Raw genomic sequence first — 15,151 nt, 5'->3', positions numbered from 1 at the left:
CAAACATCTCTGCCACCCACCTATGTGTACTGTTAGAGCAAGACTTAAGCCTACCCATGTTTGTTTGTTTGATGATGATAATGGTTCTAATTGTTTTAGAAGTAACACTGAACTTATTTTAAAACTTCCAACCAAATGTCACCCTAATCCCTTCACCTCCCTCCCCTTTACCTGCCAAACTGATTCTGCTTTGAAAGGGGCATGGAATTACAGAACTCCTGTGGGGAATCAAAGAAAGAGGGGCACACTGAGTAAGAATTGAAGATGAATTTGGAATCAGCATGGCCATACCTTCAGGGGCTCTGGGAGCACTGCAGCTCCTCCTCTCATTAAGGATCATTGGGAATCATGGCATGGCTAATTAACGAGAGGTATTTCCTGCAGTCTAACTCCCCCGCCTCATCTCCTGGAAGACGTCTGTCAGGGAGCATAGGCAAAGGGGGTTGTAAACCCCTGCTCCACCCAGGTTCTGTGTTACAGATGTTAGTAATTTATCTACACTCAGCCTACTTCCACCAAAAAGCTGAACTGCCTGATGCTACTCAGGATTTACACAGACAGAACACTGAGTTAATTGATCCTCCTGGCTAGTTACTTTCTCATTACATCTGAGAGTTTAGAAATAAAAAGCGATTGGAGCCATACAGATGAGTGTGAATTAAAGATTCACAGAGTTTTTTATGCCTGTAAATATTTTTTCTTTTTTCTGTCTGACTAGGCGTGGTGGCTCACTCCTATAATCCCAGTACTTTGGGAGAGTGAGACGGGAGGATCACTTAAGGCCAAGAATTCAAGACCAACCTGGGCAACATGGCAAGGTTCCATCTCCACAACAAATGAGAAAATTAGCCAGGCGTGGTAGAGCGCCTATAGTCCTAGCTACCCAGGAGGCTGAGGCTAGAGGATTGCTTGAGTACAGGAGTTTGAGGCTGCAGTGCACTGTCATTATGCCATTGCACTCTGACCTGGGAGACACAGCAAGACCCTGTTTCAAAAATATAGAGGTATTTTTTCAGAAGAGATAAGTGTTCAATGCGTATTTTCTATGTGCATTAGAAATATGTATAGAAAATATGCATTAAACACTTATCTCTTCTTCTTTTTCCTTTTACAAATGATCAGTGCTCCTGTGAATAACAGGATGGACCCCAGGCTATAAACTGTGTATTTTTTCATTTGATGAGGTAACTGGAAAGGAGATGGAGAGATTCTGGTAAGGGATGATGGCAAAGGGGAAGAGTGAGTAAATGCTAATGGGGTGACCAGAACACTGCTTACTTCCTTCAGAGTTTTGTGTAGAGCCTAGTCTATGAGATGGGAACCATGACCCCTTTTCTGTTCAAACACCAGGGCAAATAGGCATGGATCTAAGGGCATTTTGTGTTTCTACAGAAAAATAAGGCAGCCAAGGCAAACACAGCTGCTTCCAGGGCAAGCTGGAAAAAAAGATCTGGCTCCGTGATAGGCAAATACGTGGACGGCAGAGGGATTCTTAGGAGGTAAGTCATCTCCACTTGCTCATCCCTTCATTAATGTCGGGCTCATTGGGAGCTGGCTCTGGGCCCACACTCAGTGCCTGCTGACCCCTTGAAAGGTGAGGAAACTGAGGTCAGCTGCACTCACTCCCCTCAAATCCTGGAACACATTCCCCTCCCTGTTCTGACATCCAAGCCAGAGGGGGGATGTGCAGAGCAAACCCCCCAGGACAGACCATTGTCTTCTGAGGCTGCCCCACCCCATTGTGTGTCTGCAGAGAGGGACTGTGTAGCAGCAGAGGAGAGGGGTCAAGGGAGAGAGAGATGGAGTGTGTAGCTGGGTAACACTGTTTCTGCTGAGCAGAATGGATGCACTCGGTTTTGGGGTTTTTATTGTTGCTGTTGTTGTTGTTTGAGACAGAGTCTTGCTTTGTCGCCCAGGCCAGAGTGCAGTGGCATGATCTCGGCTCACTGCAACCTCTGCCTCCCAGGTTCAAGCGATCCTCCTGCCTCAGCCTCCCAAATAGCTGGGATTACAGAGGTGCGCCACCACGCCCATCTCATTTTTGTATTTTTAGTAAAGACAGGGTTTCTCCATGTTGGCCAGGACTGGTCTTGAACTCCTGACCTCGCGCTCTGCCCGCCTCGGCCTCCCAAAGTGCTAGGATTACAGGCATGAGCCACCGCACCTGGCCGATGCACTTGGGTTTTTAGGAACATGACTATATTGGCTATGAAAGTTAATTAAAGTGTCAAATAGAATCTCCAATAGTTAACTCCTTTCACAGACAAGACTGGGGCCTGTGCTTGACAGATCGTTTCAATGACTTATATTTAATTAACTCAAACGTAACGCATTTTGTTGCTCTTGGGCAGCACACGATTGAGCTTGAGTCCCCAAGCGTTGGCTTGTTGTTCATTCAGAGACAAACCAGTCCCCTGCCCGCTCTTCATTTTGGCGTGTGCTGTGTCCACAGAGATGGCCACAGAGAGATAGAGGCACCTGGCCCTTCAGTATCAGACCCAGAGAGACCTTGAAGACTGCAAGCATGAAATGAAAAGATATGCAAAGGGGAAGTGACTCTGGAGATGTAAATCAGCTCATCAGTCAAACCTTTGGGCCTGATCATCATGAATTCTTGTTCTAAATAGCTGAATAATGAGATACAATTTGGGAGCCCAATTTCTGCAATAGTGATTGGCCTGTTGGTTCCTCAGAATGGAATGGATCGGCTGATTGATTGAACAGACGTTTACTGATTACCTACTGTGTTCCAGACATTCTTTTGAGTTCTGTAAAGCCTCCAAAAATAAATTAGACATGGGTCCTACCATTAATCTCCGTTATTAAATGCTCACTTAATACATATTTATTGAGTGTCTACTGCGTGTGAGGTGCTGTGCTATTTGCTGGATATACATTAGTGAGCAAAATGGACCTACCTCTGTGTCATTGAATTTCTGGTTGAGTGAAAGAAGCAGACAATAATCAAGTAAGTGACAAACTGTGAGCCCCGAATTCTAATGCAGACTTTGCCAAAAATAGCTGCTGTGCCTACTAATGGCAGAGAGCACTTGGTGGTAAAACCAAAAATGAGCTCAGTCATGCCATGATGCAGGTATTACAGAATGGCAGTAGTGCTTGAGAATTTCCCAGATAAAAAGCTTTTTCCAATAAATGCTTTGTTTTAAGGCCTATTTAAGTGGCTATTTCTTTTCTGGTTGCAAAGCCTTTGAAAAAACATGCTGTGTGTACATAGTTGCTCATGTGTACACACAAATATTCACTTTGGTGTGTATAAGCAGAGTAAAAGTAGATGGGAATACCAATTGTGTTCTAAAACAAATAAGCACTTTATAAGCTTGATACAATATGTAGGAAGTTTGCTGGAAAGAAGACATTTGACTTTTTTAAAACTTTTTATAAGGCAAGGGAAAGGTGCTTTAATTGCTGCAAATCCTTTATTTTTATATCAGGGAATACAAACTAATTCACCCTTTCCGCAAGCAAGCACTATATCGTAATTTGTCTTTCAAAATCGCAGTTAATATCAGGATGGTGATATTGCTTTTTTTTTTTTTTTTTTTTTTCCTACTGTTGGTCTTTAAGAGTAATACATATTTTAAATCAGGGAGCAAAAGAAAATATATTTCTCTGTTCTGCATATTCTGTGTCGTTCATTTAGTTCCTTTCTCCTTTGGCCCTGTCACCCCATTGCTTCATCCCCATTCCATTTTCTTTTCTAGTCTGCGTGCATGTGGGTGTGCGTGTGTGTGTGCGTGTGTGTGTGTGTGTGTGTGTGTCTGTGTGTGTTTCAATTCTGGACTTAAGATCCTCCCTGTCAAACTTCCTTTAAGACAATTTCTGTGAGGCCTTTGCTCTCAAAACCTTCTGAAAGTACAGACTCTGCATTGACCCCCACATCCAGTTCCCTCATTCCCTGCACTGCCTACAGCTTCTCCTTGCCCTTAGTGCTCAAATGCTTCTAGAAACAAGTGTGTGCTTAGGCCTCTGAGACCATTTACTCCTGATTCTGACTTCCAGGGATACAGAAAGAGGAAGAGAAAGGGAGAGGAAGGAGAGGTGGATGGAGATGCTCTGCCTGGTTTTCTTCTGACCCAAAGCCTCCTGTCCAGGGGGCAGCTGCCTGTGAACCAGCAGACCTGCTATATCTGGAGGTGGGGGGCCCTCCCAAAGCAACAGCACCCCTCACACTGCTGAGGATGTTTTGCAAACATGTCTGTTTTTATGTATTGTCTTATTTGTGAATAGACAGAGCAGATGGGCCACATTTTACAGCAAGGCCTGAGGAGTTGAAGTGTCTTACCCAAGGACACACAGTTAGTCAGGGCTGGCGCTGGGAGCAGAGCCAAGGCCACCTGCTAATGTTCATCAGGGTGCTTTGTGTCTGAGTCTGAGGCGCCTTTCTTTACAACCTTTCCTTCTCCTTCATAGCAGTCTCACAATTTGTAAATGATGTATTTATTTGTGTCATTATTGCTTTAGTCCCCCACTAAATCAAGTATTCCATGAGGACAGGCATTATGTCCGTCTGTAAGTGGCATCTGTACTTAATGCTTGGTCGTCATCATCATCATCATCATCTGTGTCATCATCTGCCTCAGCAGTGGCAGCAGGCACTAAGTGTAAGCGTGTTGAGTGAATGAGCTGCAGAATGCTGGCTGGTGTGTTCTTCCCTTTCCCAGAATGCTCTTCTCCAAAGGTGTGGTGCTCCCTGGTTATCTGTTTGTCACAAAAGCCGTCATGCAGCCCCTGTTGAAATATTTTGTGAAATCCTCCCAACTCTTCTCTCTTCCCCGCCCCAATAGCCAGTCAGAGGAGGAGGAGGAGGAGGTGTTTGGCATCCCAAGGAGAAGTTCCCTGGGCCTGAGTGGATATCCCCTAACAGAAGAGGAGCCAGGAACCGGGGAGCCGGGGCCTGGTCCATACCCCCGGCCTCTCCGCAGAATCATCTCCATTGAAGAAGACCCCCTGCCCCAGCTCCTGGATGGCGGCTTTGAGCAACCCCTGAGCAAATGCCCAGAAGAGGAAGAGGTCTCTGACCAGGGGGTACAGGGACAAATCCAGGAGGCCCCACCCTTGAAACTCACCCCCACATCCCCCCGAGGGCAGCCTGTTGGAAAAGAAGCCCTGTGTGAGGTAAGGTTCATCCTGCTTTGGTTCAGGACATCACTTCTGTGATCTGTCTCTTGCATTTGAGGTCGAGAGCCCGGAGAGGCGGCTCAGGAGGTCAGATGCTGCAGGTCCTGTGATTCACCACATCTGTGTCCTCCAAATACCACTTTCCCCTGCTTAGCTGAGTGTCATGCGGGGAGACCCAGGGGTCCGGATAAATTCTCCTCAAACCTCCGTTGTGTTTGGAATAACGCTCAAAATCCTAAGGAAATTGAACACTCGAACAAAGGATTCTTAGCAAAGCAATTTTACTTCTGCACAGAGGGGTGCCTCCTTGGCCAGTCGCCATGAGAGTACACCTGAACAAAGGGGCGTGAGGTGCATGTTTATTTCTGATGCAAGTCCTGCCCTGTACCCTTTCCCCATTGGCCGGGGTCGGGTCGTACAATCTAAACTAATCCCGGTTGGCTAAACATTTCATTTTTAAAGATAGGGTGGGCACGCAAAAGAAAATGGAGGCAAAGGGCAAGGGGTGTCTGTAATGAGCCAGAAAGTTCGTCCTCTTTCCGAATAAGGAAAGGAGTGTGAGCTGGTACTGATAACGCTTGGTACGGTGGCGTGCCTGGGCATCTAACAAAGGCAAGAAGGAAGAAAAGGATAAAAAAGCCGGGGGAGGGGGGTACTATGAATTAAAGAATAAAAGATTGATCAGATTATTTGAAAAGAAGCCTCATCATATCCCACAGTTGCTTGCCCCATTCCCAACCCTGTGCCCTCTCTTCCGACTCAGATTCAAAAGCGTTAATTGAACACCGACTTAAGATAGACTGTATGCTAGGCTCCTAGCATGCAATTTCATATACTTTTGAAGTTGCATGCTTTGTAACTGCTCTTAGCAGAGCCAGGCCCTGCTTTAGAAAGTTTGCATACCATCATTTTTCTCTTGGTTCTTAATCAGCTAATCACACTTTCATTCCGACATTCCCTGCCTGCTCCTCTCTTCAGTGTGACCCTGTACTTCCCACCAGGCATTCCTGCTAAATTCTGTAGGAAAAGGGAGACCACATGAAAAGTGGCTCCTGTGGCTCATGGTGATAGATGTTCTTTGCCTCGTTTGGGACTCAGGCCTCGGAATAGGCTCCTTGAGCCCTCATCCTGCACTCAGCCTTCTGAAACAGCTTTAGAATGATGCACAACAGTCTGAAAGAGGTTCCTCCCTGCGCACGCCACCTCAGCCATTGAGAACTGAGCCTTTGCCACCTTGAACTTTTCCCAGTGGCTGTACTGGGGTGTGAGCTACCTAATGGACTTCCTGGCATAGGTTACCATTCTTAGGCCAGGATTAAGACTCATGTCTGCAGATCACTCCTCAAGGGCCCTGGTACAAGGGGAGAGTGGAGAGCTAGGTGGCACCAATGTGGGGTCCCCCTCCCTCCTGCATGCCCTTCCACATCCCCTTCAATGCACAGACCTACACTTGCTGGCAGTGGGTACAAACGGGGTCTTACATAACTCCAAGATGTTCCCTTAAATGTGAAAGAAGTGTCATGAGGTCAGTAGGAGCTGGGGATGAAGAAAAAGGCTCAAGCATCTGCTCAAACATCTGCTGTGGCATTTTATCCTCACCGCTCTCTGATGAGTCAGGTCAGAAATTTATTCTCCCCATTGACAGATGGGAAAGCTGGAGCTCAGAGGGGAGGGCCAGGCCCACAGTGACGGGGAGCCCAGCCCTCCTCACCGAGCTCTCTCACTTCTGTGCCCACTCCACGAGGTCCTGCTGCCGTCGTGCTGGGGGCAGAACTGCAGCAGGGAGGAAGTGTGATTTACTAGCAGCCACACCACAGCTCCAGCAGGGAAGGTATGCTCCTTTGAAGGCTACTGCAAGGCAGGCCCTCCCATACAAGGCTGGGGAGGTGTAAACTGGTACAACCCTTCTGGACACCCATTTGGTAATATGAACCAAAAACTGAAAAATACCATATCCTTTGAATTGGCACTTCTACTGCTGGGAATTCTCCGTAAGGAAATAACCAAAATCAGACAAAGATTGAACTCAAGAATGCAAGAGTTATTTATAATAGCAAATGGTTGAAAGAAAAATGTCCAATAATAGGGACATAAGGCATAGTATATTAATTCACTAGAATATTATACAGCTGTTAAAAATATTTTCGAAAATCTTTAGTGACTAAAAAAACTCTAAGTTAATAAGATATGATAAAGTAGGATGAAATTATATGTATCTCAGATTTCTGTAAATAAAACAAAGATGATATTTTAAAAAGCTGAAAGGAATGCATCAAGATGTGAATTGTGGCTGGGCGCGCGGTGGCTCAAGCCTGTAATCTCAGCACTTTGGGAGGCCGAGACGGGCGGATCATGAGGTCAGGAGATCGAGACCATCCTGACTAACTCGGTGAAACCCCGTCTCTACTAAAAAATACAAAAAACTAGCCGGGCGAGGTGGCAGGCGCCTGTAGTCCCAGATACTCGGGAGGCTGAGGCAGGAGAATGGCGTAAAGCCGGGAGGCGGAGCTTGCAGTGAGCTGAGATCTGGCCACTGTGCTCCAGCCTGGGCGACAGAGCAAGACTCCGTCTCAAAAAAAAAAAAAAAAGATGTGAATTGTGGACTGGGCATGGTGGCTCACACCTGTAAGAGCAGCACTTTGGGAGGCCATGGTGGGAGGATAGCCTGAGGCCAGGAGTTCAAGACCAGCCTAAGCAACATAGCAAGACCCGGTCTTTACAAAAAGTAAGAAAATAAGCCAGACGTGTTGATGCATACGTGTAGTCCTAGCTGCTCCAGGGGCTGAGGCAGGAGGAGTTCTGAGCTCAGGAGTTCAAGGCTGCAGTGAGCTGTGATTGTACCACTGCACTCCAGCCTGGGCAACAGAATGCGACCCAGTCTCTTAAAAAATAAAAAGATAGGAATAGTGACCATTTCAGGGTGGTAGGGTAGATTAGGAAGAATTAATTTCCCCTCTACTTTTGTGCATTTCCTAATTGGAAACATTAGCATAATTTTATTTTTTAAAGGCTTATTTTTTAAATTATAAAGCATGAAAGGAAGGAGGGTGAGAAGAGATCTTCTGACTTGCCAGCCAGGTACTACTTCTCCAGCCCCCTCCCCGCAATCCAGCCATCTTATTTTCCTGTGGCAGGTGGCCTGTCCCCCAGAGGGGACAGTGGGTTAAGTGCATGAACATACCTCAGAGTTTGCTGCCCCTGTGAGGTGAGTCCTGCCTGACGCTGAGCGGTTGATGTGTCTATGGGCAAAATAAAAGTGCTCTGCCTGAGGAGGGGCAGTGGCCACGGGGGTAAGGATCAGGCAACACCTCTCCCACCAGGACCGTTTCCTGCCATCCTGGGTTTCACCTTCCCTGCCCTGTACTGTGCTTGGGTGTATTAGATTGATACACTGAGTTTTAGTCTCAAACAAATAACCATTAAAAGTACAGGGACCAGCAGAGAGTTGGTGCCCTTGTGCATGGCATGAATAAAGAAAATGGGGCAGGAGGTATAGTTTTTGAGTGCAGGTTGGTTGTTATTTTTTTTTTAACTTTTAGTTTAAATTTTTGGAGTTGACCTTGAATTCTCTCCTAAATACTGCATGGAATTGATTTCTCTCCAAAAGGCAGTGAATGGCTTTTTATCTGAAACTCAAGTACTGCTAATACAACTGCCACTACATTATAGTATTTGCTCAATGAGAGGAGCTAATTCCCCCAAATTCACTTTTAAATAGATGCAAAAGAGCCTCCCCATGTGATCAGGCCACGCTGAGCTGGGCCTGAAGGCACGATGCCTGCGGTTGAGTGGCAGCTCCCTGGAATGAATGATCATTCCTCAGAAGGAGGCTGTGCTGGAAGGTGGCTCCTTACTCTACCTCCTGCTTGCTTTTTGTCCTAGGTCAAGTTCACTGCCCTCTGGGCTTTCATGTCCCAGCCCTTTCCCTCTGCTGGGCCCAAGAGACAGAGCAGCAGTGACTGACTGACTCTGGGAAGCTTTGGCCAGCAGCCTAGCATTTCCCAGCTTCCTGAGTGGAGACCCTTGTGCCTCAGTTACACAAGGAAGATGGCGGTGCCTCGATGGGAGCTGATGAGATGCATGGAGAGCAATATTCAGGGAGGCAAGAGCATCCTGCATTTAGTCCAGGCTGCCAAGGATAGGGCTGAAATAAGGAACTCCCTGTCCCAACCTGGGACGTCTCTGTCCCCATGATGTGGATAAGCCTTCTTTCATCCATCTCTCCTTCTCTATGCAAACGCCCCACCTTGTCCTTCCCTACAGAAAAAATTCCTGCCTCCTCTTGAAGGAATTGTGGGCTGGGCATGGTGGCTCACACCTGTAAAAGCAGCACTTTGGGAGGCCATGGTGGTAAGGCCCCTCCTGTGTGCCCTGTCACACTTGGAGCACTGAGCTGTCCTTATCCGTGAACGTGCTGCCTCCTCCACCCCACCGGAATCCAGGGTCGGCCTCTGCCTCCTGCCACAGGAGGCGGACAGCAAATGTCACTCGGGTGGCTGTTTCTCCTCCCTCCTGCGGATGCTGGAAAAAGCCTCCATGCCCCAAGACCGACTACGCTCACTGCATCCTGAGGCTGTGGCAGCCTCCCTGGTGCAGGTCTGGAGGCCGGTCTGCACCCCCTGAGGGCCACTGTGGGGATGGGTGAAGGGCCCCTGGTGGCTGGGGCAGGGGCTGGCAGGACCACTGCCTGCAGTTGGTCAGACTGTGTGCCGTCCGCAGGAGGAAAGCTCTCCCTCTGCCCCCGACCGGCTCTTCAAGATTGTGTTCGTCGGCAATTCCGCGGTGGGGAAGACGTCCTTCCTGAGGAGGTTCTGTGAGGACCGGTTCTCCCCAGGCATGGCGGCCACTGTGGGTGAGTTCTCCTCCCTGAGGTGGGTCCCAGGCCCATCTCTGGGAAAGGACTTGGTGAGAAGGGGCCCGGGGGAGGGGGCGTTAGAGGCCCATGGGAAGGGCCGCGGGGATTGGCCGATAGGGATGCTGAAGGGCCACAGGGATTGGCCGATAGGGATGCTGGTGTCTGCTGTGTTCAACAGAGAGGCTGGGAGGGGCGAGATGAAGCCGCCTCCCCTCACGCTGCTAAGCTCATCCTGTGTGTGATGGGACCCCGGAGTACTTATTTTTTTTGAGACGGAGTCTCGCTCTGTCTCCCGGGCTGGAGTGCAGTGGCCGGATCTCAGCTCACTGCAAGCTCCGCCTTCCCGGTTCACGCCATTCTCCTGCCTCAGCCTCCCGAGTAGCTCGGACTACAGGCGCCCGCCACCTCGCCTGGCTAGTTTTTTGTATTTTTTAGTAGAGACGGGTTTCACCGTGTTAGCCAGGATGGTCTCGATCTCCTGACCTCGTGATCCACCCGTCTCGGCCTCCCAAAGTGCTGGGATTACAGGCTTGAGCCACCGTGCCCGGCTGGAAGGCTTCTTTTACCCGTCACATTGTATCTGTCCTAAGTCCCCAGCCTGCTGGGTGACAGCTGGGCTTCAATGTGGAAGCTCATTTAGGCTCAGCCATTAATGGATGATCATGGCTTAATGCGTTCCCACTCTGGGTGATATTTTATTTAAATAGAGGCCTTTAATCCCTTCACCCACAGTTGAGGGTTGCATTGGAATATGTGGTGAGACCCAAGGGCATACAGACCTTTTTGCTTGAATCACTCAACAGAAAGGTGAATCACTCAACAAAAAACAAATACATTGCATGCCTGTTCCACCGAGCTGATAAGTCAGCTGTACTTGAAAATATATTTGTATGACCTGAATATTTACCAGAAGCTTTTATAGTCATCCTTTCCATCTATCTCCACAACAACCCTAGCGGACAGGTACTGTTCAGCCCAGTCGACAGATCCGGAAACTGGGGTCCAGAGAGGTTAGAGGCTTGTTCACATTCCCCTCAGTTGGTTGGTGCTTATATCTTCCCCTCAACTACCTTCTATTCCATGCCATAGTGTCCCTCAATTGAGTTGTATGCACTTAGCACCCCATGAGAGATGAGGATGCTCGTCTGCCTCTGGAGGTGAACAGAGGTTGGTGCAAGAAGAAGGGGCTTCGGAGGTTCAGTAAGACATCAGAAGTCCTGAGTCCTCATCTGGGCCCTGCCACTGACAAGCTGTGTGACCTCAAGAGGATATGATACCTCTTAGGGCTTCAGTTTTCTCTCATTTGAAAAATGAGAGGTTGCCACTGGGTCCCTGTATGTCTGTTTTTTTCACTGCTATAAAGAAATACCTGAGACTGGTAATTTATAAAGAAAAGAGGTTTAATTGGCTCATGGTTCTACAGGCTGTACAGGAAGCATGGCTGGGGAGGCCTCAGGAAACTTACAGTTATGGCGGAAGGTAAAGGGAAAGCAGGCACGTCTTACATGGCCAGAGCAGGAGGAATAGAGGACAGGGGAGGTGCTACAAACTTGTAAACAACCAGATCTCGTGAGAACTCTATCATGAGGAAAAGGGATGGTGCTAAACCATTCATGAAGGATCCACCCCCACGATCCAATCACCTGCCCCAGGACCCACCTCCAACATTGGGGATTATAATTGAATATGAGATCTTGGTGGGGACACAAATCCAAATCATATTAGCACCCTAAGACTGCCTCCAAGCCTAGGTCTCTGACTCAACCATCTTCGACCTTTGCTGTGTGACAAGCTGGTTCTACAAGACCAACTCTGAGCAGCCCAGAGTCCTGCCTGGGGAGACTCCATTTTCTTTCTCTTACCCTAAACTGGCCCTTCTAACATTTCTCTCAGAGAGGGGTCTGTGCCTGTGTGCTTCAGGTGTCCCGTCCTTCCTGCCGGGCCTTTTCTTAACACTGTTATCACACCTGGAATATCTTCCCATCCCTTTCCTTCTGCTCAACTTCACCCAGAGACTGAGAGCATCCCAAGACAAAAATTGGGACCTAGATGGGAAGAAGCACGAGCCTGCAAACCAAACCCCGAAGAGCCTGGCCACGTCTGGTCTTGAGGGAGGGGCAGCTGGGAGTGTGCTGAGTGTGGTAACACAGGAGACAGCGCCCGGGAGGTCAACTTGCCCTCCCTGAGGACACTCCATGGGGGAGGCCCTATGGTCTTGGCTCTGGCACGGGCCTGGGGGAGACAGGGAGAGAGTGCGCAGCCCGCAGGCCTCAGAGCCATGTCCCCCGAGCAGTGTGCATGTGGCCTGCCTCTCCTGACAACAAAATCAGGGTCTGTTTACATTTTCAACTTGTGGCCCTGAGATGGAAGGCCCTGAAAAATAGAAAATCAGACTCATTTGCACTTCCCAGGAGGCCAATTTTGGAAACACCCCACAGTTTAGGAAGGGGGAAAAAAAAATCAAAGGTTCCAAATCAGGATGCCCTTCATCACACCGCTCCACACATGCTCGAGCGGCAGCTCAAATTAGTTTCCCTGCCACACTGCAGGCCCTGCTCTGGGACACATGTCAAGAAACAGATGTCGCACCAGCCACCTGCAGCCTGCCCCCGTTAAAGAGCTATAACAGCCACAGAGTCACAGCCTCTTGGGCCAAAACTGCCCACCCCCAGAACAGGACTCCATCCAATCTCCTGTCAAGGGCAGCAGCTACAGCCCAGTGGCAGGGCTTTGGCTGTTCTTCCAGCTCACCTCCATCCTCTGAGGGGTCCTCCAACTTCCTGGTCTCCCACTCCCTCATAAGAGCATGTTTGGTACTGGACCAGTGGCTTGTGTGAAATGCAAGTTGCTACAGGGTGACTGGTGACTAGGGCACCCTGCCTGCCCCACCCAGGGCCCAGCCTGCTCCTTCAAGAGCAGGTGCTTGAGCCCTGCAGGCATCCTGGAGACAACACGGATGGTTTTTGCAGAATGCTAGATCTGGAAGGAACCGTAGGAATGGTCTAATTACATCCTCTCATGTTGGAAGTGAGAAAATGGAGATCCACGACAGACTGATCATCCGAGTTAGCCAAACTCCCTGGAACCCAGGACTCTAAGTCCAGCATTCTTCCCACTACACCACATTGGTTCACAACCTCCCTGCATTAAGTCACAGGCCAGAACCCAAGGTGTTTCTTCCAGAAGCTGTTTCTGGCAGAATGCCCCGGCCCTTTCTTGGCCACCGGTCCAGTGTCTGTCCCACTGCCCATCTCTACAGAGAAATCCCTGCAGCAGCCCCCGAGGGTATTTCTCCAGAGCAACTTGCTGCCACTGCTCCCCCTCGCTCCTGCCTTATGACAGCTCAGGGCTGTCACCTCGAGAAAGGTTAAGGTCACCCTCCTGGCAACCATCAGCCCAGCGCTAACCCACACCATCTCCACAGCACCTTTCAAGGTGCCAGGAGGCTCCTGACTTGAGCCATTCTTCGGGAAGCAATTCTTTTGCAAACAAGGGTCACCTCGATGTGTTAGCTGAATGCTCCAGCTGCACCTAAACACTGTGAACATCCAACTTAGCCCCTTCATCCCTTCATACCTCCATCCCACTGCCGTCTACTGATGAGGAGAGAGAATCCCCCCAAAATGAGCTGCATCCATGGTCAGTGGCAGAGCTGAGACAGGAACGCACAACACAGGTCTCTTGACTCCTGGGATTTCAGAACTGGTGGTCGTCTTTAAATCAGTTTAATCCAGGCCCTCTGGTCCCCAGTTACTCCGTGTTACTATCCTGTTGGACTTGTGTTCTCTGGCTTCATGTTTGCACACGCTGCCTCTTCCTCCCCACCCCCTCGTCTTCTCCTTGTGTCCCTCACACCCAGCCCCCGAGAGCCTGTTTATCTGCTTCCTCAGCCTGCCTGTCTGAGGCTGCAGAGAGAAACACATCGCCTGTCCAGCAGAGAGTCTCACCAAGCTCACCACGGCACAGAACATTTTTCCAGCACACTCTTTTGCGCATCTCACTCCTTGCCAGAGACAGCTGCCTGTCCTCCAGCAAAGCGCCTAGCCCATGAGGTGGAGCAGGAGCTGAGGGCAACTAAGACCCAGCTGCCCCAGCAAACTCCCTGCTCCCCAGCAAACTCCCTGCTGCTCTACCTGCGAGCCTTACCAGCAGGCAGAGGGCTCTGAACTCGGGGAGCACTGGCTGGTTTTGGATCTGGCCCTGAAGCTGTATGACCATGGATGCCTTTCCCTTCAGTTGTTACCAGAAAGCAGGCAGCCCCTTCTGTCTCCCGGAGCACAGACCAGGAAAGCCCCTCCACTTCTAGCCAGGAAGAAAAACGCACCCTTGGATTCACCTTCCAGCCACTGTAATCTGTTTTGCTGGGAGCACTTAGCCCTGGGCCTTCTAGTGAAACAAAGCTGCCCGTGTCCTGTGCCCTGAGTCTGGCTACAGGAGTGGCAATCAGCCTCGGAGCTGGGATTGCAGCTCACCTCGATATCGCTACCGACCAGCTCGGGCAAGGCACGACTGCTCATGACTTGTGCTTCATCTCTCGGTGTGTGTGTGAATGTGTGTGCATGAGTACACATGCGTGTGTGCACATGTGTATGCAGATAACTCACATGGATGTCACAGGGGGACTCTGTGAAGGTAGAGAGGCAGCACACAGAAACACTGGAAATAGCATTCTATTAATGGGAGAAATCACTCTGAGCCCAGACAATTGCACCCCTCTCTGGCCCCCATCTGTGAAGCAGAGGGCCTCCGGACTCCCTGTTGCCCCTGACATTCTGGAAGTGGATGATCCTCCCACCTCTCCTCACTCGTGAGTCCTTAATGCACTAGCCTTTGCCCAGCAGCAGTGGCTGGGATGACCTTTTCCATTTACTGCCTCTTTGTTATCTGTTTGGTCTCTTCTGTCTCTATCTGTCCAAGCTGCTGTTGCTGTTTGTCTTCCTGAGCCCTCCAGAGGCCTTTCTGAAGGTTGTGGGAGATAACCTAAAGCTCTAAGGTCTGGAACTTCTGGTGGTGGCGGTGGGATGTACTTTTGAACCTCTTTATGCCTTTGCGAATATCCTTACAGGATGCGGAAGTGGAGACCTGTATCGAAACGCCTGTGTTGAGGTCCTGACCTCTGAGAGCTGCTGTGGGGTGCAGAATGCACTTCACTGACCT

At 49.5% G+C, this 15,151-nt stretch overlaps 1 protein-coding gene across 5 annotated transcripts in view; it reads left to right on the top strand.

The window, feature by feature from the left end:
• The window catches only part of CRACR2A (calcium release activated channel regulator 2A), a 140,184-nt gene that overhangs the window by 109,011 nt on the left and 16,022 nt on the right, over positions 1–15,151 (top strand). For all 5 annotated transcript variants that reach the window (XM_023182944.3, XM_023182943.3, XM_023182940.3 and 2 more), the window contains 3 exons: positions 1,393–1,499; positions 4,806–5,136; positions 9,859–9,991. In XM_023182944.3, coding sequence (XP_023038712.1) covers positions 1,393–1,499; positions 4,806–5,136; positions 9,859–9,991 — 571 coding nt within the window. The remainder of the gene's footprint in view (positions 1–1,392; positions 1,500–4,805; positions 5,137–9,858; positions 9,992–15,151) is intronic.

The sequence above is a fragment of the Piliocolobus tephrosceles genome, chromosome 10 (genome assembly GCF_002776525.5).
Source record: "Piliocolobus tephrosceles isolate RC106 chromosome 10, ASM277652v3, whole genome shotgun sequence".
NCBI lineage: Eukaryota > Metazoa > Chordata > Mammalia > Primates > Cercopithecidae > Piliocolobus > Piliocolobus tephrosceles.
This window is presented reverse-complemented; position numbering and strand designations above follow the sequence as displayed.